General features: G+C 41.1%; 1 protein-coding gene across 13 annotated transcripts in view; it reads left to right on the forward strand.

Moving 5' to 3' along the window:
- Positions 1-24850, forward strand: part of TRPM3 (transient receptor potential cation channel subfamily M member 3) — a 427187-nt gene that overhangs the window by 319756 nt on the left and 82581 nt on the right. For all 13 annotated transcript variants that reach the window (XM_077344811.1, XM_077344812.1, XM_077344814.1 and 10 more), the window contains one exon: positions 23343-23415. In XM_077344811.1, the coding sequence (XP_077200926.1) occupies positions 23343-23415 (73 nt within the window). The remainder of the gene's footprint in view (positions 1-23342; positions 23416-24850) is intronic.

Raw genomic sequence — 24850 nt, forward strand, 5'->3', positions numbered from 1 at the left:
TAGGCCTCAAGTGTTTCAACACAACAATCTGCATGGGAGGCCTTAAATGTTTCTTCTCCTCAACCCTGTCCAAACTCCATAGCAGCCCTTTCTGCCTGGGGAGCGGATCTTCATACTCTGCAGATGAGCTGTAATTCCAGGAGCTCTCCAGGTCCTACCTGGAGCTTGGCTACCCCTGGGTTGGGGATATTCTTGGAGATTTGGAGGAAGGCCTTAAAATCGTACAGTGCCTCAGAGTCCAGCCTCCAAAGTAGCCATTTTTGCCTGCAGAGCTGATCATTATAATCTAGAGATGAGCAGTGATCTAGAGAGGAAGGCAGAGGTTCACAGACTGTGGTTGGGGTGGAGTAGTTGCGGGTGTGTCCCTCCTGGGCTATGGACTTTGGCCAGCCCTTACCAGCAACTGTTTGAATTTTGGGTTGCAGAGAGACAGACAGAAAAATATCAGCCATGGAAAGTTCAGGAAGATCTAAATAAAGAATATTTACAGCCTGAAACTATACATAGTGAACAAGCAAATGGCTGGAGAGACATGGGAACCAAAGTGACTTTTTTTCAAGCTTGGCCTGGTAAATAAAAACTCTTATGAACTCAAAGGCCCAGAATTTCAAGTGTAGTTAGCTTTACAGGAAAGTAGACAGTATTGATACTTTGGGGGGAACTAGGTGATCCACTTTTATTAGGCAACGACTTGGCCTTGCAGACAACAACAGGGACTGCAGTTGCCAGCAGTAGGTCTGAGGCTTCAGAAGGGCAAGCAAGTGGATTCTGGGACCACGTGCATTCCTTTTGAAGGGATGCATGTGAGGGGAGAGAGCTTTCCCTTCAGCCTAACTGCCTAGAGATGAGCTGTACTTCCAGGGGATTCTTGGACCCTACTTGGAGGCTGGCATCCCTAAACCTCAGGGGGATACAATGCTACACAGTCACCCCTCCAAAGTAGCCATTTTTTCCTGCCGAGCTGATCTGTATAGTCTGGAGATGAGCAGGAATTCCAGATCCCACCTGGAGTCTGGCTGAACATATTCCTTGAAGTCTGAAAGTGGTGCCTCAAAAGTGTGTAATGCCCCCGCAGGTACATAGCACGCCCTGACCTATTTCAGGTCAAGAAAACATTGCAGAGAGGAGGTAAGGTTGCCAGATTGGTGTAGGCTCATCTTCTGGAATTCCACACTACCTAGGTGTGCAGAAACCTGACTAAGGTCAAGACTGTTGTGCACAGAGGGACATCCTCTTAGGGTTGCCATCTTCGAAGTGAAGTTCTCTACCCCACCTCCCTCACGGAGAGTCTGCTATGGGAAGTGGAACGGAAGACGACTGGAAACTGCTTTGAGACACCTGAGGCTTGCTGGGTGACTGCAGCCCATTCCCAGTTCTCTCAGACCTCCCACAGCCCCACATCCCTCACAAGTTGTCTGTTGTGGGGAGACGAAGGAAAAAGGTGTTTGTAAACCACTTTGAGACTCGTTTGGGTAGTAAACAGCAGGGTACAAAAATCCAGCTCTTCTTCTAAGGAGCAACCGTGAAAGAAGTGTTTGGGCACATTTTATCAACAGTAAAAAAATGGAGACAGAAGAAGCAAGGTAGACACCTGTGTACTGTGACTACCCCATTTGTATTAGGGCAGGGGGACAAGAAGGGAAATTATGTTGAATGCAGAACTGGGAGGAATTGGTTGCCATGTAATCTCCCCCTAAGAAGAGTTTCCAGTCTGCTTTTCCCTTCACATATCTGAAGACATGGCTCTGGAAAGATCATTTGTAACCACTATGCCACAATTCCTAAAGGTCAGTCCTTTCCCATATTCAACGAACATTCCAAACCACAGGGTCGTGACACCCATATCTCCACACTGTCTCCACGCCACCACAACGTCCCACACAACACACACATTCAACCCCATGCCTTTACAGACTGGACAACTCCTCCCCTTCCTCTTCCCACCGCCAAGTTCTAGTGCTCGTTGTATTCCTGGATACAGTGGGCTTTGCCCCTAGTATATATATATTCCATTAACAATGTTATGAAATTCTAAATTACAGATAGATTTTAGCTGTAGCATAACTCAACAAAGGAATTATGGTTTAAGCTTCTGTTTCAATTATTCATAGTGTCATAAATTCATAGAATCTTACAAATGATTATACCCCTTAGATTTCCCTGAAAGTATTTAGATACTGATCTAGATAGCTGGATCCTAAATGTACTTTCTAAGTACTGCTGTTGCTACTACAACTAACAATCATTCAGTGTCAGCATTGTGCTCAGATAAAATGTACATATGTATGTGTGGCAATGCATTTCCACACTAAATCTTTGGGGACCGTTTAATGCATTTTTATTACAATGTACTCTCTTCAGGAGTATTTGCTTTGTTGTATTGAATCTGTCACTAGTGTCTATGATTCTGGCTAAAAACAGAAATAAAAGACATTGTGCACACATACAGATTTTCATTTTGTATTGTTAGCAAGCTTTTTTTTAACCGTCAGTCATGATGCTGGTAACTGGCAGTTCAACTATGATTTTATCTAGTCAGTGAGGAGTTTGCCTATCACTTGTTAATAACTCAGATTTCAAATTCAATATAAAGGGTTGCCCTTCTGCTAATATTTAGCATTTATTTAATGTTAACAAAGTGCAGAGAAATAGCGATTAGGCATTAGGCAACAGTCACTGACATAATTAAACAGAACTGGTTCTTTTTTACAGTCTCTGAGGAAAATCCAGATGAACTCAACCTACTATTTTGATAATGAAATAATAATAATAATAATTATTATTATTATTAATTGTCACAGTCAGATATTTGACTGGTAGCTGATGTTCTGCAATTCGAGATGTAGCAAAGTTTTGCACGTGTATCTTCACAGAATTCTTGCTGTTCCAAGCAACCCTGTCTTTTGAAGTTGAGCTGGTATTATTTGTTCATTGCCCAGAATGTCCAGGTGTTTCTTGAGACTTCTAGGCACTACTCAAAGGACTCCAATGAGATTGGGCATGATGGCAACTGTCTTCTCCTAGAGGCTTCCTAACGCTATTCATAGGTCTTGGTATTTTGTGGCTTTCTCCTGGTCTTTCTTTTTTATTTTACTATCTCTTGGGATTGCAGTGCCTATGATCCAAATCCTATTTCTTGTTTTTTCTATAACTGTGATACCTGGGTTTTTATGCTTCAGGTGCTTATCTGTTTGGAAGTCTCAAAGAATGTTTCAACATTCTCCATGATCTTGTCTGGTTTGTGCTCCCACGAATTTCTGGTTGATGATAAGGCACACTTCTTGCAACAATTCCAGTCCAACAAAGCTGAAACTTTATCATGATATTCTTTATCATCAGTTTGAGAAATTTTTCTTCAAGTACTGACTGTGTGGTTGACTGTTTCACCTTTTGTTTTGCAAGTAGCATTTGCTGTCATCGCTGGTTTTCTGAATTTTTGCTTTCATACTTTTCATTTCAAGTTTCTGCTCTTCAGCAGCTAAAATGAGTCCTTCTGTTTCACTGTCTGTTTTGGAGCCATTTCCCGGCATATTTATTGTCAACTTTATTGTGTATTGCCCATGTAAGTGCTTCTGTATCCAATTTTCAAAATGACTTTTGATTTCAATCTTTTTGTAATCTTCTTTGGTTTCTGTAACCTTAAATAAGTCAGCAATGTATACTTCAATTAGAAGCTTCTCTCGGTGTAGTCATTCAGTGCTCAGTTTTCTTCTTCAACTGCTTGCTTAACTTTCAAGAGGCCTCTTCCACCTAATTTTCTTGGTAAGTTGATATGATCAACAGCACTTCTAGGGTATAGTAATGCATTGTCATTGTCTTGCAAGATTTGCTGTCAATTGATTCTAATTCTGCTTGTGTCCAATTTATTATGTCAGCTGTGTAACTTAGAACTGGGCCTGCCCTCATGTTACTTGCCTTTACCATGTTTACCAGTTAATTGTTTTGTACTATATTTTTAACTCTTTGGTTATATTTTTCTTTGAATTGTTATAATTTATACTGTCATCTTCCAAAATTCCAAGATATTTGTAGAGCCCAGTGTTTTGATGTTGTTGCTGTTTGGCATCTTGATTTATTATTATTATTATTATTATTATTATTATTATTATTATTTCATTGATAGCATTTCTCACTGAGACCCAAAGAAGATTTCAAGTATGATTTTTTAAAATTAAGTCAATCAGAAAGTATATATGATAGTATTTGATTCTAACAGCAAGGATTTGCAGTAAGACCAAATTTGTACCAGGGCCCATTCCGTACACATAGGATAATGCACTTTCAATGTGCTTTGGCAGCTTGATTTTCCTCTGCAGAACAGGAAAATCTACTTCTAAAGTGCCTTGAAAGTGCATTATCTATTGTGTGCAGAATAGGCCCTGGTCTGTGATTGTGGGGGGCAGGGAAACCAAATATAGCATGCAAACATATCTGTTTAAAGCAACAAGACCATCAGTGTAGGAAAGACTTTATCCCTTTAAAAAGTCAGCTTCTCCTGAGCAGTATTCCCTGTAAGCTTTATGCATGAACAGCTGCTCATTAACACAGGAAGCCCCACTCAGCAGCTATCTGGAGCCACACCGGTCTTGCACTGCCCATTTTAAGATTACAGCAGTTATATTCTGCTCTGGATGTGAACTGCTCCACTCAGTAGGCAGAAAATAGAGGGAACATTGCTCCTGAACTGAACCTTGACATCTTAGTTTTGTTCCTTCAAAAGGAAAGCCCGCCTGAGCAATTCTATTTTGTACGTTTCGCAAAATAATGGAAGCATGGGGGCCTTCCTAATAGCCTCAAGAAGGCCATTCCACAATGGAGGAGCCATAAAAGCTTGAACTGAACCGGGTTCTGGTAAGCAATGGAGTATCTGCAGAAAGGGAGAGATATGCAGATTCTGCTTGGTGCCCAAAACTAGCCAGGGCACCACATTCTGTACCAACTGTAATTTTGAAAGTTACCCTTTAAGAGAAGACATATGTACGGTGTATTGCAGTAGTCTAACCTCAAGTAACCATATGACCAGGTCAGCTGAGGCAAGGTAGGGATCTATCTTCTAAATGGAGTTGGTGGAATGCCTTTTTAAAAAGCTGCATCATCTTGCTTCTCCAACAAAAAATCTGGATTAGCTATCATCCTTAAACTCTCAAATTTATCCACAGGAATAAACTGGGCCTCCTTCGTAAGTGGTGAGCACCAGGTTCTTCAGTACCCTGGTCATCCTAACCAACCTTACCTCTATCTTGTCAGGATTCCATTTCAGTGTGTTTACCCTTGGCCATTTAACTACAGCTGTTAGACATTGATTCAGAGTCTCTACCACATCACCAGGTAAATTGAATAAAGAGTTATAGAGTTCAAGGTTGTCATCATATTATTGCCACTCTATACTAAAGCTACTAATGACTTCTCCTAAGACCTTGGCAGAGGGCTGAGACTGAGCTTTGTGAAACCCCAAAAAGTAGGTCCCACATGATTGAAAATTTGTCTCCAACAGCAACTTTTTTGAGTCCTGCCCTTAAGGAACAATTAGAACCTACAGATCATCCCTGCCAAAACATCCCATATCCATCTTGAAAAAATCTATGGATAATGTAAAGGTATCCCCTGTGCAAGCACCGGGTCATGTCTGACCCTTGGGGAGACACCCTCTAGCATTTTCATGGCAGACTCAATACGGGGTGGTTTGCCAGTGCCTTCCCCAGTCATTATTATTTTACCGACCTCGGAAGGATGGAAGGCCGAGTCAACCTTGAGCCGGCTGCTGGGATTGAACTCCCAGCCTCATGGGCAGAGCTTAAGACTGCCTTACCACTCTGCTCCACAAGAGGCTCTATGAATAGTGAGCAATAAACTGGTGCTACTAATTTGTTTTGTATTGTTTAATATTACATTCATTAATATTAATTTTATTATGTCTATTTTAACCACTGTTATTATTAATTGTTTTGCATACACCACCCTGAACCACCCTCAGGTGGGTGGTATAGAAATTCAATAATAATTAGTAATAGTAATCCAAAGCACATTCCCTAATTCTCCTGCCTCTAACTTTTCAATAGGATGGCATGACCCACTGTACCAAAGGCTGCTGACAAATATGGTCGGAGCAAGAGAGAGGCATTGTCTACATTTAGGGTAACATTATCCACCAGGACCACCAGTCCCATAGGCTGGCTTAAAACAATACTGAAAGGGATCCAGGGCAGACACTTTATCATGGAGTTGCTCTGCAACTGTTTTTCTATCATTTTGCCCAGTAAGGACAGCTTAGATAATGGAACACATAATTCTTCTCTAGCAATGACAGATTGCCTGTTTTAGGGCATAAAGAAAGATGCCTTGGGTTGGTGATTGATTTATAATGGGCATTATGGAATAATTGATTTTATCTTTATGTACTTTAAGCATCCAGAATGGACATAGGAGCTAGCGCACAAGTGGCAGCCTTCACAGATCCCAGGATCCTGTCAGCTCAACATACATCACAATAAGCAGATCAAAGTGTAGGCATAAAGGAAGGATTTTAATTAAAAAATATTAGTTAACATTGTAGATCTTTCAATTGCTACTGGTTATCATAATTCAGGGTCCTCAGCATGGTGTCCCTACACTGACATTTTTACTGGATGTTCCCAACTGTATTTAGAAAGTGGATAAGTCCAGGAGAGGATTTAGGTATCAGGGCTTCTGATCGGTCATTTGAGCTCTGATGGTCTGTGCAGGTGTTTAAAAATTGCTTTGTCAGCAGCTTCTATCACTGCACAAGGATATGCATTGCATAATTGAGAAAGAAAGTAGTATATATGCATGAAAGTGCATTTTTTAATGTTCATTTTAAAAGGCATCCTGTTAAGCCAAGCATCTGTCGGAAATGTTGGAAAGGTATTATTAGAGTTATACATGACCTCAAATTTAGTGGGTTGCTCTGTCTCCTGCCACAGCAGTTGTGCATACATCCACCACCCTGTGTCAGAATTTTCAAAGATGCCTGAAGGCTCAAAAAAGCTAAGGACTCTAGTTGTGATGTGCTTTTTGCCAAGCCTTGAGTACACAAACAGCACAGAACATTACATTTAAACCTAATAGCTGAGCGCAGACCCTGTGTGGTTCAGCTGTTAAGTTTAAATGGCTGACACTGAACAGCTGAATCAGCCAAAGTCCAGTAAATGTTTGGGGAAGGCTTCTCCGAACATTGGTTCCCAGGCTTTGAACCAACCCAAGTTGAACCAACCCAACAGGCTCATAAGCCTGTTTGTGTCCATCTCTATTGTGAGAGCTCTTTCGAAGGTTATGATAGAATCTGAATGGCCAAAGTGACCATTAACTAGCAAATCTCAGTAAATTTTACTAATGATAAATCAGATAAAAACTTGATTTCTTTTTATCTACTCGTTTTAAAAATCCCAATGAGCCAAGTTCAGTTGTAAAATTAACTTATCAAAGCTCATAAAAAGCTATATAAATGTGCTTTTGCTATATCCACATTAAAAGCTGCCATTGATAAAACAATAAACTTTGAATGGAAAATCTCATTCAGGATATGGTGACATTTGACGTTTCCACTAACATCAAGAAGTTCTACTTAGCTTGACCTGTCTCTATACAGCATTGCTGATTGATGGAGTGTTACCCCAGTGCTTACACTAGAGTAACTCTGCAGAGGATTGCACTGTAAAAATATCATGAACACTGGTAAAAGATATTGAGAACATTGCAATGGCTGAATAAAACCCCTTTGATTGAAATACTCAGTGTTACTCAGTACTATGATCTAGCCTGAGTTCATAGATTGTCGTTTTTCTCCTTCAGTTAGTTATGAACACATAAGGACAAGGATTTAGATGACCAATGCCTACTAGTCAGAGAAAGAGAGTTTTTCCTAGGAGCACATATTAAGGAAGTTCAGGAAAACATTTAATTAGTCTAGCTAAAGAGAAACAAGAAAATCCCATCTCTTTTGGCATGGATGACTGATGAAGATTTTTTCTCTCTTGCTTGATAGCTTTTCATTTACTTCCTTCTCTGACAACACAGACCTACATTTCTGTTCCTAATGCAATGTCATGATTTTACAGATTCATGTAATCTTGGTTGAAAAGGCTCAGCCTAAAATGAAAATGTAGTCACACATTCTAGCAGTTGTTTATGATGTCACTAGCTGGAATATAAAATAACAGTTAAAAGAGATAACCAATGTGCATTGTACTTTTAATTGCTGCTGTTATATCCTTATTGACATTTTGGAATCTGTCAGCTCAAACATTTCCAAAGCTCATCCACATGAAACTCTCCTATATTTGATCTTCTTATTGCAGAAAATTAGAATATGCAGGGTTTTAAAAAAAAACCTTTAAATTCATACCTCACACCAGTTTCTCCCAATACTTTGAATTGTATCCCCATCATCTCCTTCCTTATGTGAGAAAGCTGAAATGAAAACTGAACATAAATTGTTTACGCACTGGAAGTTTCATGCCAGGCTGCAGGCTGGAGTTTTAGTTGTGGCAGGTTGCCCCGTCTCTTCCTGCATCCACACGGGGGAGCATTCGGCCCGGTGCATCTCATCTGCCCCTGATTTGTGCTCCTGCACAGGAGCTGGGGCAGTGAAGTTCCCAGTGTGTAAACGGTCACTGAGCAGTTTCTGGGACCTTCCTTTAGGTTACATGGTCCAATAAGCTAGTGAATGTTAATTTTTTTTTGCATGATTATGGAATAAGGAAAGTAGCTTAGATTTAAACTATTTCTCCCATTTCCTTCTGTCCTTCACAATGACTCTATCAACAAAGCTTATCATGTTTGATTTTGGGGGGGATCAATACACCTGATGTTATCATATGCCAAGTAGCTTTCAGGGAATTCTTGAATAACCTTTACTCCCATGGACTGTTGTAAAGCAAAATTAATAAACTGTGATATAAAATAGAGAAAGCACTGAGGAATGGGAAAGGAGATCACATTTATTTTAATAGCTTGATAAAGCTTTCTCTTTGATGTGTTGGTAGTTTCCTTATGTTTGATCCTTATTTAGATGTCAACATTTTAAAAGTTTGCAAAGCAACTGGATATTATCAATTTATGATAATTTAAAAGCTAGTACTACATTTTTATGAACTAGAAAAATAAGTGTTTGTGAAGAGCCTATAATTAGGCAATAAAGAAAGAAAGAAAGCTGTTATTTTCTAGTCATTAGCTTATCTGGAAAATCAGACATACAAATAGTATGCCAAGATTGACATGATATTTTGGCAGCTGATCTAAGCACTAGAATTTTAAACAAGTGGCCACTGTGAACTCATGTAGGGATTTTTTAAGCAAACAGTGTTCATCAAAGCATTGTTGGTTCAAGCTTGTAGGAGCCACTGTTACTGAGTAAGGTACCATGGGACCCAGAACTCTTTATTCTGACAGGTAATAGCTTTTCAAAGCCTCAGGTCAAGTATTTTCCAACCCTGCTACCTATTTATTTTTAACCGAAGATGCCAGAAATTGACAATCTACAAGCATAAGTAATAATTATCTTGCACTGAACTTCCGCAAGCCTAAGAGCACTTGAAGAGTGGATACTGTGTGACCTGAAATGGGGCATCTGAGTTGTAAACCTGAAACTGTATAATGTTGTTCCTGATTGTGACAGGCTCCTTCTTGGATCCAAGGGAACCCACATAGACTCTTTTGATTTTGGGGAAGCAGGGCCCATTCTGCACATGTTGGATAATGCACTTTCAATGCACTTTAGAAGTAGATTATCCTGTTCTACACAGTAAAATCCAGCTGCAAAAGCAATTTCAAACTGCATTATCCAATGTGTGCAGAATAGGCCCAGGTTTGACTTAATCTGTGAACCTGCCCCTCAGTTACAAGATGTTCATTGGATGAGAATTGTAAAGGCTTTGAGTTCAGTTGGCATGAGCTAAGTTTTGTGGTGTGCAAGAAAAATACAGAGACCATGGAAGCAGGGGTTGTATGTAAATAACAAATTAAATTTATTTAATTACAGTTTGTTTTTAACAAGCAGATCAGTAGCATAAGTTTCCAGTCAAAGAAGAAACCTGGCTGAAGAACTTAAATTTCAGCCAGTTATGGCTTCAGAGTGTGGCTTGAATTCTGTTTAATGCTTACTGATGCAAATGGTTTATTCTTCAGCACTATGTCTCCTCAGGCTACAGGCATAGCTCAAAATTAAAATCCCTCTTACCTTTTCCTGCGTTTCACTAGCAGTTTCACAATGCTATGCTTAGCAGAGTTACACCCTTTTAAGCCCTTCTTGACTTCAGTAATGCTGTCATTTTTGGTAGATGACATGTATGAGACGGCATATTAGATCATCACCCACAGTCAAGCATTGGCTGTCAGTAGAAGTCCATTTGATTGTGTGGAGCACAACAAATTGTGGCAAGTTCTTAAAGAGATGGGAATATCAGAGTATCTTATTTGTCTCTTGAGAAACTTATATGCAGGTCAAGAAGCAACACTGAGAACCAGGCATGGAATCACTGATTGGTTCAAAATTGAGAAAGGAGTTCGGCAAAGCTGTATACTGTCGCCTTGCCTATTTAACTTGTATGCGGAGCACATCATGAGAAAGGCGGGGTTAGATGAGTCACAAACTGGGATCAAGATTTCAGGGAGAAATATCAACAACCTCAGATATGCAGATGATACCACTCTAATGGCAGAAAGTGAAGAGGAACTAAAGAGCCTGTTGATGGGGGTGAAGGAGGAGAGTGCAAAAGTTGGCTTGAAACTCAACTTCAAGAAAATGAAGATCATGGCATCCGTCCCTCTCAATTCCTGGCAAATAGATGGGGAAGAAATGGAGGTAGTGACAGATTTTATTTTCCTGGGCTCCAAGATCACTACAGATGGGGACTGCAGCAAAGAAATTAAAAGACGCTTGCTCCTAGGGAGGAAAGCTATGGCAAATCTAGACAGCATCCTAAAAAGCAGAGACATCACCCTGCCAACAAAAGTGTGTTTAGTCAAGGCTATGGTATTCCCAGTTGCAATGTATGGCTGTGAAATTTGGACCATAAGGAAGGCCGAGCGTCAAAGAATTGAGGCTTTTGAACTCTGGTGCTGGAGAAGACTCTTGCGAGTCGGACTGCAAGGCGAACAAACCGGTCAGTCCTAGAGGAGATCAGCCAGGACTGCTCCTTAGAAGGCCAGATCCTGAAGATGAAACTGAAATACTTTGGCCACCTCATGAGAAGGAAGGACTCCCTGGAGAAGAGCCTAATGCTGGGAGTGAACGAGGGCAAAAGAAGAAGGGGACCACAGAGAATAAGGTGACTGGATAGAGTCACTGAAACAGTAGGTGCAAATTTAAGTGGACTCCGGGGAATGGTAGAGGACAGGAAGGCCTGGAGGATCATTGTCCATGGGGTCGTGATGGGTCGGACACAACTTCACACCTAACAACAACAAAGAAGTCCATGGCTATATTTTATGTTTTGTTTGTTTGTTTATGCTTTGATTTATATACCACTCCTCCTTGGCCAGGTTGTTTCAGGGTGATGTACAAGTGCATGTAGCTACTATGCCCCCCTGTTTCTTTCTGTGAAAAAGGCAGATTTATAGACACATTCTTGCTTCCTCCACAGAATTGAAATGGAGCACATGAGTGGGAGAATTGTGTATATTACTCTGGAACTGGACAAATATATGCAAAGTATAATATAACATTAAGTTTTTTGTTTATTCAGTTTTTATACTGCTTTTCCAAAGGGCTCAAGATGGTTTATATTGTGACACAACATATTATAATCATCAGTAAAACATAGTCAAAATTTAACATAATAAGTCTAAAATTAAGCAATTAAGATTTCTTAAGATAAATTAAAACCATTCCTATAATTCTATCCCCTTTAGGCCTAGGAACAGCAGACTGTTCCCAACAGGTGGTGGGAGGGGCAGGAAATACTAAGCTTTGATATTTCAATAATCTTTCCTGTGCTGCATGATGTCTATAGTGCACATAAATGCATAAGGAGGCCAGGTTCATTGTGGGCCTCAACCATAAGCCCAGTGAAACAATTCTGTCATACCACATAGGCCCTGTGGAATTATTTAGGTGTGTTTTTAAGCAGAAAAAAGTTGTGTGGCTGTGCAAGTATTTACATTCAAGAATTCATCAAATGTATGACAAGTGTCTAAAAATGTGTCTCTTGGAATTCTTCTTGAATAATGTGTTAGCAGCAATTACAGGGGATTGTTTTTCTCCAGAATAAGCATTGCAATAGGTGTTCTCCAGAGAGCTAATAATCTGTAGTTTTTACCTTAAATTCTGGTTGACTTTCAAAGATAATGATCCAATGTTTTATTCAACATGCCACTCAGTTCCTATTTTGCTGTTAACCTATTTAAATCAGTTTTTGTTTTGGGTGGGCGAATGTGAAGGAAGCTTGATTCAACATGTTGTCAGGAAATCTAGGCAACCCTGCTTTTTTCAGTAACAGCCACTTGTTTTGCATTAAAAAAATCAGTGAGATTGCCATTCTTCACCTAATAAACACTGAAGCTTATCAATATTTACTGGTGAAAATGCGTGCAATTGATTTCTAGACTTTCTAGACTTGTTAAAGTTAATTGTCACAGGTAGTTTTAATTTTCTGTAAGAATCAATAGGTTTATATCCCAACTCAGAATTAAGTTCCATTGATTGCTCTCTTTATTCTGAGGGCATTTCCACACATTAGTAAAAATAGCATCAGGCCTGCAGAATGGCAGAGCGCGACAATATATCACCCCACCCTGGCCCTCTTCACCTTTTTGCTATCTCACCTTTGTCTGCCATCCTTTTGTATGTCTTACCTTCCTCACCTGCTGCTGGAAGAGGCAGAAGAAAGCAATGTGCATTATACGTATTGCATTTCCCTCAGACTCCCTTTGCCCAAACTTAGTATTGCAAAAGCCCTGGCTGTCCTACAATTACACTGATGCACTACACCTGAGCCTCAATTCCCTCATTTTTTTTTCATTGTTTCAAAGCATAAGCTCCACAACTATTTAAGGAGAAGGGACATTCTTACAATCTAGTAAGTATTCCCTGGCTCTCACCAAAAAAAAAGAGGTTTCTCCATTCATTGAATATAATTGCTACAGGTTCTTTTAGCTTGGATCTGTACCTGAGTTTTTAAAAGCTGCCTTTTTATTTCAGGAAATTCAGAAATACTTGTATTCAATGATATTTGAGTTGCCTGGTCCCATTTGGAGGATTCTTTAAAGCTCTATATCAGTGGTCCCCAACCTTTTTATCACCGGGGACCGGTCAACACTTAACAATTTTACTGAGGCCCGGGGGGGGGGGTAGTCTTTTGCCGAGGGACATCACCGTTACTGCCTGAGCCCCTGCTCCACTTGCTTTCCTCCCAGCACCCCTGACTTCCTGCTGCCCGCTGGGGGGCGCTGCCAGCAGCAGCTGCACAGTGCCACACTGAGGGGGAGCCCCAGCCATGGCGGCCGTTGGAGAGCACCAAAGGTGAGCCAGCGACAGAGTGGCAGGGCAGCCCCTGAAGCAGCAGCTGGGTGAGGAGGAGCCGTGGCCCGGTACCGACTGATCCACGGACCAGTACCGGTCTCCGGACCGGGGGTTGGGGACCACTGCTCTAGATTGTCTTACATAGAATTCATCATACTATACATCCTATACATTCTATACATACTATATATACTATAAATTCTATACATTCTGAGTGAAGTAGCACCTTTAAGACCAACAAAGATTTATTCAAGGCGTGAGCTTTCGAGTGCAAGCACCCTTCATCAGACTATGATCTTCTTACATGACAGGGAATAAATATATATATAAATATATATATATTCCCTGTATATATATATATTCCCTGTCATGTAAGAAGATCATAGTCTGATGAAGGGTGCTTGCACTCGAAAGCTCACGCCTTGAATAAATCTTTGTTGGTCTTAAAGGTGCTACTGGACTCTGATTTTGTTGTGCTACTTCAGATCAACACGGCTACTCATTTGAATCTATTCTGAGTGAAAAAAATCATATTTCAAAACTCATTTCACTCATTCCAACAAAAAAGTATTTCATAATTTTTTCTGTTGAATGCCCCAAATTACCATTTCTTCATTCTCGAATAATCCACAGAGGGAAAAACAATCCCCAAGTCTTTTCAGCTTTTTTCATATATGTGCATACCACATGACAAGTTTGTTCCCCTACAAAAGTCCAACATTCCATACCATTCAGTACCTCCTATATGTAGAATCAATATGACTTAGTGTCACCATTAGAAATGCTTTGTATTGAAGGACAAGCTTCAGCTTCACATAATTGGGACTGGAGGACAATCCTCAGCTTCATACAACTGAATACACTGGTTGAATTATTCAATTTACAAATGGAAACATCCCAGCCAAATCATAAGAGAGGTAATTCAGTATGTTAATTTCCTAGCTTCATTCAAAATCATGTTAATGTGCCAATTCAAAAGACTCTCAGCAAATTTTTGAACTTTACCTAAAACTATACAATTTTCAATATCCAGCGTTCCCATTGATTATTGGAACCCAGCGTAATAGTCACCTGGTTCCCCACATGTTGATCTATGGCCTTCACTTAACCACTTTTAGTCATAAGTGTATGACTCCCACATAAGCAATACATTTTTCAAGTGCAAGAATAGCCATGGCGAGGAGACAGTCAGCTGCCTGATTATTCATGATTTCAAGTACTCTATCTGACAGGTTCATGCATCTGGAATTGCTATTAGACACAGATATAATCAAATTCTTCTGGTGGAGAGATGCCAAATTGAAAACAGTTATCAAGGCAATAATCTCCAAAACAGCACTGATAAAGCTGTTCTGACCAAGCAGTAATATCAGGGCTCTCTCAGCCTCACCAACCTCACAGGATGTCTGTTGTGGGGAGTGGAAAGGGAAAGTAATTGTAAGCCACTTTGAGACTCCTTCTAATAGAGAAAAGCGGCATATAAGAACCAACTCATCTTCTATCAATAACACATCTACAGAACTGGGCCAAATTGCCTAGGCTACAGCAATAGTTTCTCCAGTCCTTCCAAAGCAAAATAACCAATTCAAGTAGCAGTGCTTGCATTGGTCGGGGGTTTCTTTTGTTCATGAATCACTATAACCAGTTAAGAAGTGTTCCTTTCAATTGGTTATGTCATCCAAAACTTGGTAGTTTACCAATTGCAGATTTGTTTCCTGCCCGGTATTGCCTAATATTGAAAATGGCATGGTTGTAGGTAAACAAATATTCTAATGCATCGTTGTGTAGTTGAATTTTAGAGTATTATATGAGGATTCTGTTGTTTTAATTGTTTTATGAGATGTATATTGATTTGTAAACCATCATGAGCCAGCTATGCTGGGCGTGGCAGTATAAACATGCAATACATAAATAAACTGCTGCCTGATTCTAATAAGCAGTTCCTGAATTTCAGACAAACTGAATTTGGATTGAATACTTTCTGAACCTCAAAGCATTTGATCTTGGCTCCATATGCAAGGGTAAGAGGGAGGATGGGTCAGTGACTCAGTATGTTAATCCAAGCATATATAAACTCTGGTTTATATATGGTTCATGTTCATAAATTTCCACTTTTCTCTCTCATAAAAAATTAAACTTTTCAGCACTTTCCTTGCACTTTTTACTGTTGAGAAACTGGCAAGTGCATATCTTCATAACCTCATTTTACCAAAATGCCTGCTTCCTTCATTTTTTTTCTTTCATATCTAAGCAGCTTGTCTTTCTCCGATATTTTTTGTTCCTTATTTTGCTATCAAGGGAACTTTACAGTAAAATATTCAAGCACATTGAGCTGAATTATAAATGCTAAGGTATATTGGAATAGAAGCTGCTGTTCTAGTAAAAGGACCATCATGTATTTATAACGCTGTATGCTGATGGAAGAGGCTGCCCTTCCATGAGCAGTTTATATTGCTTGTTCTAAATCAGGATACATTAATAAAATGCCTCCAACATATTCAACAGTAGCTAAGGAAAACATGAGCAATTAAAATTCTGGCCCAATATTTGCTCTCTCTCAACTCTTGCTGCCACTGAAGCAGTTTTGACACTTTCTTTCCCAAGAGGACTGACAACAATACCTTGGATATCATTTTGTACAGGGAGTATTGCTTCCTGATTACCATGGCTTCGGTAGCTTATCTTGCATCATATAATTTCTGTTTTGTTGACAGAAGAGTCCATCAATCTTTGTCAAGAACAAATTTCCTTCCTGTATCTTTTGAAACAGAATAAAATGTATTTTGGTGTAATAGTGTGCTTGATGCTGATAAGCTATCATTTCTCATGATTTCAAGATGACATTTGATAGAACTTGGAATGCAATTCATCCTTTTCCACTTTCTATCCGGGGTAAATGGCATGTATTGTACCACTGTGCTCAACACAGTCTGAAGCTTTCCTTCAGCCTAAGGAGCCTTTCTTCAACATGGGTAACTTTTTGCTGAGTCGAGCATGCCAGTATATACATTAAGATCCACCCAAAGTAGGAGAAAAGCCATTAATATACAGAACTCTTGGACACAAGGAAAGAGAGTTTTTGTTTTGTAAGTACTTCTTGGGGGACAGTGTTAATGAATACAGTGGGTTCTAGCAGAAGCTGCAGACAGCTTTTGTTATGAACATTAGTTTATTGATCTCCAGATTAATAACTTTTCCTGTTCCTTAAGCTTACCATGGCAACAGACTTTGATGTTTCATTTATCCTCACAACAGCCCATTTTATAGATTACTGTAAGTCCCACTTCAGACTGGTGGAACTGAAGCCAATTGTTTGTTTAAGGCCACCCTCTGAGTAGATATTTCCTTTTTTCTAGGTCCAAGTTCAACTCTACCCAAAGGAGAGGTAAACAGGACTTGATGAGCTTCTGCCTTTTCCTGTTCTCTACACAGTTACTGTGAAGAAACATCACTTTGTTTCTTCTGCTTCACAGTATTCACATGAATCAGTTTTCTGTTCAGATCTGTGGAATGCTGTTGCCCTCTTCAGATTGTGTTCTTCAAATTATTATACTGTGTGTTTTCTTTTTTCAGCTGTTCTGCATACATATTTACTGAGGAATGCATAGAAATAGAGACAAATGCATGCTTTGAGTCAGTCTTAAAAATTTAGGACATATAATTACAAATAAATTATGAATGCTCAATTTTAAAATGTCCTTGACTTGGACACAATGGCCTGCTGTTATTTGGTGATTTGGAAGAAAAAAATATCTGTAACCGCTCCGCGGTAATAATGAAAGAGTAAGCCCTCTGTTGGAGGAGTCGGTCTGGGATGAGGAAGCCCACCAAATGGGCTCTCGCCCCCGAAATGACAAGCGGAGGGCCTAATTGGCGCGAAGCACAAGCCGATTGGGCCCTCCGCTTGACAGCCCGCCTCCCGGACTGCCCACCCTCCACCGGAGCCTTCCTTCGCCTGCCGCCCGCTATTTCAAGCCTGGCAGCCGGCAAACCACGTCGCCGCCCGCCCACCCTACCACGCCGCAGCCTGACTTCATGTGCGGACCAGCAAGGCGGATAGGCAGGCCTCTGACTACCGACACAGCCACCCTCCACTGGAGCCTGCCTTCGCTTGCCACCCGCACATTCCAGCCTGCGCTCCGGCCCCACCATGCCCCGACTTCGCGTGCTGCCTGATGAGCCTGTGGCATAGCCGCCTGCCTCCCGAGCCCCTGACCCTCCACCGCACCCTCACTTAGCCTCCACGCTGCCATTCTATGCCTGCCAGCCGCCGAGGCACCTCACAGCCCGACCGCCCTAGCCTCGACGGCACCGCAACAACCGCCGCCCACGCAGCGGCCCGAATTCCACAGGGGATCAATTAGCCAGGTCGCCAGCCTGCCGCTTACCTCCGCCACGGCTCTCCACAATGCGATCTCCCCCCTTTCCAGCCCTCCCCATCTCCGCTCGCCTCCGCTGCCCCTTCCTGCGCCACTATGAGCGCCGCCCACACAGCGGCCTGAGTTCCACAGCCAGCCGATTAGCCAGGTCACCAGCTTGCCACTCGCCTCCGCCGCGGCTCCCCACAATGTGCTCTCACCCCCTTTCAAGCCCTCCCCATCTCCGCTCGCCCTCCATCCCTTCCTCCCTCCTTTCTGCCTTCCTCTCTGGATTTCTATCCCTCTCCCTTCATCTTTCTCTGTGCCTCCCTTTCTTTCTATCTTTCTTTCTCTCTATCTTCCTCCCTTCCTTTTGCCCCTCCAGCCACCCACCCCACTAGCGCCCGCTGCATTTTGCCTGCAGCGGGCTTTATTTCTAGTATATATATATATAAAACAGGTCACATCAGATTATGGGGATATGTGAGAACAGAGATAAGAGAAAGGGAGGGGGATAAATAGATAAACATAATTAATTGAATCATTTGTGCTAACATTTGAGAAGATTATGTGCTGTTTTTTATGAAACATGAAAAAGTCCCCAAGACTTACCTAAAGGGGCCATTGCTCCTGCAGGGAAGAAACGCCGACAGGGACCTCGCTGGTGGGAGAGAACTCCCAGATCCAGCATCCTCTGGGTGGCGCATGTGTTGGTATGGCAACAGGGGGCTTTGCTAAGCCAGGCATGCGTTAAAAGGATGGCCTGGTATTGCTCAGCCTCTTTTCCTCCTCTGGGCACCTGAAAATACGAAACCAACCCTCCCTCCCTTTTTATGAATAGTTGGACTGTTTGTTAGATGTTGGGTTGTATTATTCTTTAATTGTCGCAGCCAGTGGAAGTGGAGATGGGAAGGATCAATTTTGGGGAAGCCAAGCTTGCATGCTGGTCTCCCCTAGGTTTGAGGGGGGCCTTAAGTGACTGTGTGGATACAGAGCCTGATTGAAGGCTAGCATTTCTGGGGGAGCAGGAGAACCCAACAGAGGCGAACGGCCAGAAGGGATTAATCCATGTTGCCTCCCCCTTTTTCAGTCTGCCATTATGTCTGGGATGTTGGGATGGATAGCCAATGCAAACCCGTTGAGGGACAGGCTCCAGTGGGCTGCCTTGTGGTCGGCTGACCACAAGTTTTTGAAGAAGTAGTCGTTAATTTTGTCCACTGATTAATTCTTGGAAGAATGCGGATGAAAAATATTCAAATGAAAAACATAAATTCATAAAATCAGAAGATTTAGTGTATCCATCTAGTGTAATTCCATGTAAAAGAAATTAGTTCCATATGAACCAAATAAAATGGGCCAATCCATACATCTTCCACATTGTCCCTGTTCAGCTTACAAATCTGAAAGTATTTTGTTTTAAAACACACAAGACTTAAAACAATCAGCAAACTCCCTGAGAAATGCACTGGAACAACATACCCTCTACCACATGCTCTCTGTAATAATACTGTCAGTCAGTCAAACTTTATTACAGTTTTTCAGACCAAGTTATATGAAGTTAATACATAAAAGACCAAAAGAATATGGTCATTTAATATAATACAATTTAAAACAGATCATAAAATAGAACTTAAAATTATGCTACTTTAGAGCATCGATTTTTATGGTGGCGACACAAAACTTAGCCAGCTGAGTTGTCACCTGGGGACTCATCACTTAGCAGCCTCTTTGCTCGATCTACAACAGGGGTAGTCAAACTGTGGCCCTCCAGATGTCCATGGACCACAATTCCCAGAAGCCCCTGCCAGCATTCGCTGGCAGGGGCTTCTGGGAATTGTGGTACATGGACATCTGGAGGGCCACAGTTTGATTACCCCTGATCTACAACATGATATTCTGGCAACTTTTAAAGGAGTGATTCAATCAAGTTGCTGGCCACGGGGTTAAGATGGTGTTGGTGGCTTTGGTGGATGATCTCTGGCACCAGGTGAATCAGGGCAATTGGGCCATACTCATGATGCTTGATCTGGTGGCTGTGTTTGACGTGATTGACCATGAGTTGTTGGCCCACCATCTCATGGTGCCATAATTCATTTTGGTGCCAGTTTGGTGTAGTGTTAGGAGTGTGGACTTCTAATCTGGCCTGCTGGGTTCGATTCTGCACTCCCCCACATGCATCCAGCTGAGTGACCTTGGGCTCGCCACGGCACTGATAAAACTGTTCTGACCGAGCAGTGATATCAGGGCTCTGTCAGCCTCACCCACCTCACAGGGTGTCTGTTGTGGGGAGAGGAAACGCTTTGAGCCTCCTTCGGGTAGAGAAAAGCGGAGTAGAAGAACCAACTCTTCTTCAGGGGACAGCCATTCAGTGACTTTGCTCCTTTCTCCAGAACTGGACACAGAGGGTGGCTGTGGGGGACATCCTTGTGTGATCCCACAGGAAGCAGTACCCTACTAGCACTCTGCCTGCACCCTGACTGTCTGGCCATGGTCATCCATGCAATGGTCACCTCTAGACTAAGGTGAACATATTGTCCCACTTTTGGAGGGACATCTGGGGGTACCTGGTAAATTGTACTTATGTTGAAATTAAAAAATACAAATACTATTTTTGTGTTCTATGGGTTCTATGAAACTTTTTGTTGCTCCATATAAACCAAATTTTTAATCAAGAACCCCCCAGGTCAATAGTGTCCCGCTTTACCAATGTTAAAATCTGGTCACCTTACTCTAGACTGCACTTCTGTAATTCATTCTATGCTGGCCTACCACTGTCCTTGACCCGGAAAATCAAGCTGGTGCAGAATGCAGCCATGAGGGTCCTCTCTGGGACACCTTGGAGAGCCCATATTCAGCCTGTGCTGAATATGTCAGTCAGTTTCATAGGTTACCAGCTGCAGCCTGGATCAGGTTCAAGGTTTTGGTTTTGACCTTTAACCCCTTCCCCACCTTAGGCCCTACCTATCTGAGGGACTGCTTGTCTGCTTATGTCCTCCGCAGGGCACTTGACTCTGCAGGTGCTAATCTCCTGGAGGACCCTGGCCCTAAGGAAGTACACCTGGCCTCTACCTGAACCAGGGCCTTTTTCAGTCCTGACCCCAATCTGGTAGAATGAGCTCCTGGGACAGCTGAGGGCCTTCCACAGCTCCACGGGACCTGTAAGATAGAATTCTTTCATTAGGTCTTTGGTTGAGGCCAGGTCTAAGATCTACCACGCCCCTCCTCAGGATAAGTATTAACACCAAAAAATCCCCCTGGGGGGGTGCCTGGGAGGGAGGGAGTTACAGAGTTATAAGTTTTACATGGGTTTTATGGGGCAGGGGTTTTAATTTGGTTTTATACGGTCTGTAACTCAAGTCCATAAGAGTGGTGGGCTATAAATGTAAATAAATAAATAATAACACTTTTGACCTAAAACAGTATATCATTAATTGTTTGGTCACCTTTTCTATCATGTTTGTATGTTTAATTCAAGGATTTAATCAACATGAGGTGAGCCTCAGTTAAAGTCTAATTAAGGTGTCCTTAATTAGATGAGGGGAGCCTCAGTTAAGGTCTAATTAAGGTGTCCTATATAAACTCATAAGTATTACCACTGGGAATCTTTCAGGCCCTGATACCGTCTTCTCTAGTTATATTTTGTATGTGTTAAGTGCTGTCAGTTTGCTTCTGACTTACGGTCACCTATGCATTAATGATCTCCTAGCATCCTATCATTCACAGCCTTACTTGGGTCTTATAAACTGAGGGTTATGGCTTCCTTTATTCAGTTAATCCATCTCATGTTGAATCTTTCTCTTTTCCTACTGCCTTCAACTGTTCTGAGAACTGTTGTCTTTTTCTGTGAGTCTTCTCATGATGTATCCAAAGTACAATAGCTTCAGTTTGGTTTCCAGCAAAAGTACAGGCTTTATCAAATTCAGAACCCACTTATTTGTCTTTTGAAGGGCATTCCTCCAATACCACATTCCAAATGAATCAATTTTCTTTCTATCAGCTTTCTTCATTATTCAGCTTTTACATCCATACATAGTAAGGGTAATACCACTGTATAAATTATCTTGATACTGGTTGCCAGTGACATCCTTACACTTGTGTCTTTTCTAACTCCTTCATGGCTGCCCTTACCAGCCTCAATCTGCTTACCATTGGTTTCTGTAATTGTAAGAGCTGTCAGTGTTATTAAGAACAAAGTCTTGTGGAGTTGTAAAAACTACTGGATTAATTGTGGTATGAGCTTCCATGAAAAGAACGTGCTTAGGTTGAGTTCTACATTTCAGTTTTTATCATTTTATAAATGTGTTATATTATTGTTCTTTTGTATTCAGGATTGAGAATAAGTTTCAGAAGATGCCTTTGTTGAATAAATCTTCCATTTCAGTTTCATTGCACTAGAATAGATGAAAAGTGATGAATGACCTAAGTTTCACATTGCAAAAACTTATAGAAATTTAATTTAAAACTTATAGATGACCTTTCTACAGCAATTAGGTCATAGTCCTGTAAGTAGCATTATGCAACTGTGTAAACTGTTTACCCACTCAATGCTGTTGTTGTTGTTGTTAGGTATGAAGTCGTGTCCGACCCATCGCGACCCCATGGACAATGATCCTCCAGGCCTTCCTGTCTTCTACCATTACTCGAAGTCCATTTAAATTTGCACCAACTGCTTCAGGGACTCCATCCAGCCACCTCATTCTCTGTCGTCCCCTGCTTCTTTTTCCCTCAATCACTCCCAGCATTAGGCTCTTCTCCAGGGAGTCCTTCCTTCTCATGAGGTGGCCAAAGTATTTGAGTTTCATCTTCAGGATCTGGCCTCTAAGGAGCAGTCCCGGCTGATCTCCTCTAGGACTGACCGGTTTGTTCGCCTTGCAGTCCAAGGGACTCACAAGAATCTTTTCCAGCACCAGAGTTCAAAGGCCTCAATTCTTTGATGCTCAGCCTTCCTTATGGTCCAACTTTTACAGCCATACATTGCAACTGGGAAGGCCATAGCCTTGACTAGACGCACTTTTGTTGGCAGGATGATGTCTCTGCTTTTTAGGATGCTGTCTAGATTTGCCATAGCTTTCCTCCCCAGGAGCAAGCGTCTTTTAATTTCTTTGCTGCAGTCCCCATCTGCAGTGATCTTGGAGCCCAGGAAAATAAAATCTGTCACTACTTCCACCCAAAGTAGTCACCAAGGAAAGACGATTGCTGTAAATTTTATATATAATAATAAATTATGTATCATATATTCCATTCAAAAAACGTTCCTAATCTGAAGAGGAAGGTTTTGCTTTGATCCTTTAATATTGCTAATCATTTGCTAAGATATATATCCTCACCTGCTTAATCCTCAGACCTTCACATTCTAATTTGTATCAATGGTTTTCAGTTTTGTTTACCCACAATATCTCCCTGCCGAAGTTTATTTTGTTATGGTGGTAATGTGCTCATTTATGTGCCAGTTTTTTTAAAGATGAAAATTACTTTAATTATATTATTTTCCTCTATTTTCCTTTTAGATTACAGTGTTTCGCATGGGATCTGAAGGGCACCAGGACATTGATCTAGCTATCTTAACAGCTTTGCTAAAAGGTAATAAGAGTTTCCCTGCACAGCAAGCCCCTGACAAAGCCCTTTGTGATAGCAGCAGAACTGAATGCTGTTATCACAAATCATGCTATCCCTTCATTTGTAAAGAAATACAGAAATAACAGGAAGGTGCGAAAACTCAAAATCCAGATAACTCTCCCTTTTCACTTGCTTCTTTCATTCCAACAAAATGCAAAGCCACAATTTAATTTAATTATTGTAATGATAGTTCACACGTGGCTGTATCCCCAATTATGGTTAGGTAGTATCTATCAAACCAGGACCTGAAGCACAGTTTGAAGTTGAATCTAGTTTTGGACTGTACAAATGTACAATGTGTGGAAAATTCTGACAAGCCTCTGTTGTTTCCATGCTCCCTAGGTACAGCAATGGCTGGCCTTAATGAAGTCACTGGAGCCAGCATTTAACATGGCAAACCAGGATTTGTATGATCATTTCACAAACCAGCCAAAATTTAAATTGATCACAGTTTCATGGTATATATGAACTGAAGCAAAATAGGAGCCCATTTGCATTGTAAAGATTAACAGTACTTATTCTAGTATAGTTACCCAGCATTGTTAGTTTTAGAGATGCCACAGGCCTTTTGTTTTGTTTTGCTACGGTAGGCTAATACAGCCAGCTCACTGAAATTATTTGAACTGAGCCATTGTTAATCACACCGTACCATCTGTTTACCATTCTCAAACTTCTGTCTTTCTCCTCTTTTATTGCAATTGAATGGCAGAAGAAACATTTATATAAATAAAAATAATCTGAGCTTTTGGGAACATTATAAAATGCTGACTTTTTACTTGCACATAATATGTTCTTATCATTTCATAGAGGTGCAGTTGCTTTCAAAGCCTGAAATCATTTTTAGCGAACTAGCTGTAGAAATATAATCAGTGAACTATTGATAACATCTAACGTGCGCGTTCTGTGTACAGTTGTATACATGTGGAGGAATGGTTTCTGCCAATGGTTTTTCTATCAAATATTAAAAGAGACTATACATTCTACAATAAATTCCTGTTTCCTATGCAGATAGATTCAGGAGGATAGCCATGTTGGTCTTAAGCAGCATAACAAAGTTTGAGTCCACTAGCAACTTCAAGATCGACGAAGTTTTATTCTTATGCTTCATTTTCTGCTTACACACAAAAGCTTATACCTTGACTAAAACTTCTGTATGAGAAGAACATTTTCTGAACAATAAGCAACATTAAAAAGGCAGTAAAGAAGGAAACATTTGAACCAAAACAACAAATTAGAATGTGCAATCCTATTCCCCATCGAGTGCATTATTTCATTCATCAAACCAACAAAAGCCATTTTCAAATAGCCTAGATGCAGACTGTTGTCTGTTTTCACAGTACAATGAGCATGCACAGGTCAGAAGCAGTGCTCTTTCTCATGCCCGCCCAATCCAGTTTCC

This window comes from Paroedura picta, chromosome 7, assembly GCF_049243985.1.
Source record: "Paroedura picta isolate Pp20150507F chromosome 7, Ppicta_v3.0, whole genome shotgun sequence".
Taxonomy (NCBI): domain Eukaryota; kingdom Metazoa; phylum Chordata; class Lepidosauria; order Squamata; family Gekkonidae; genus Paroedura; species Paroedura picta.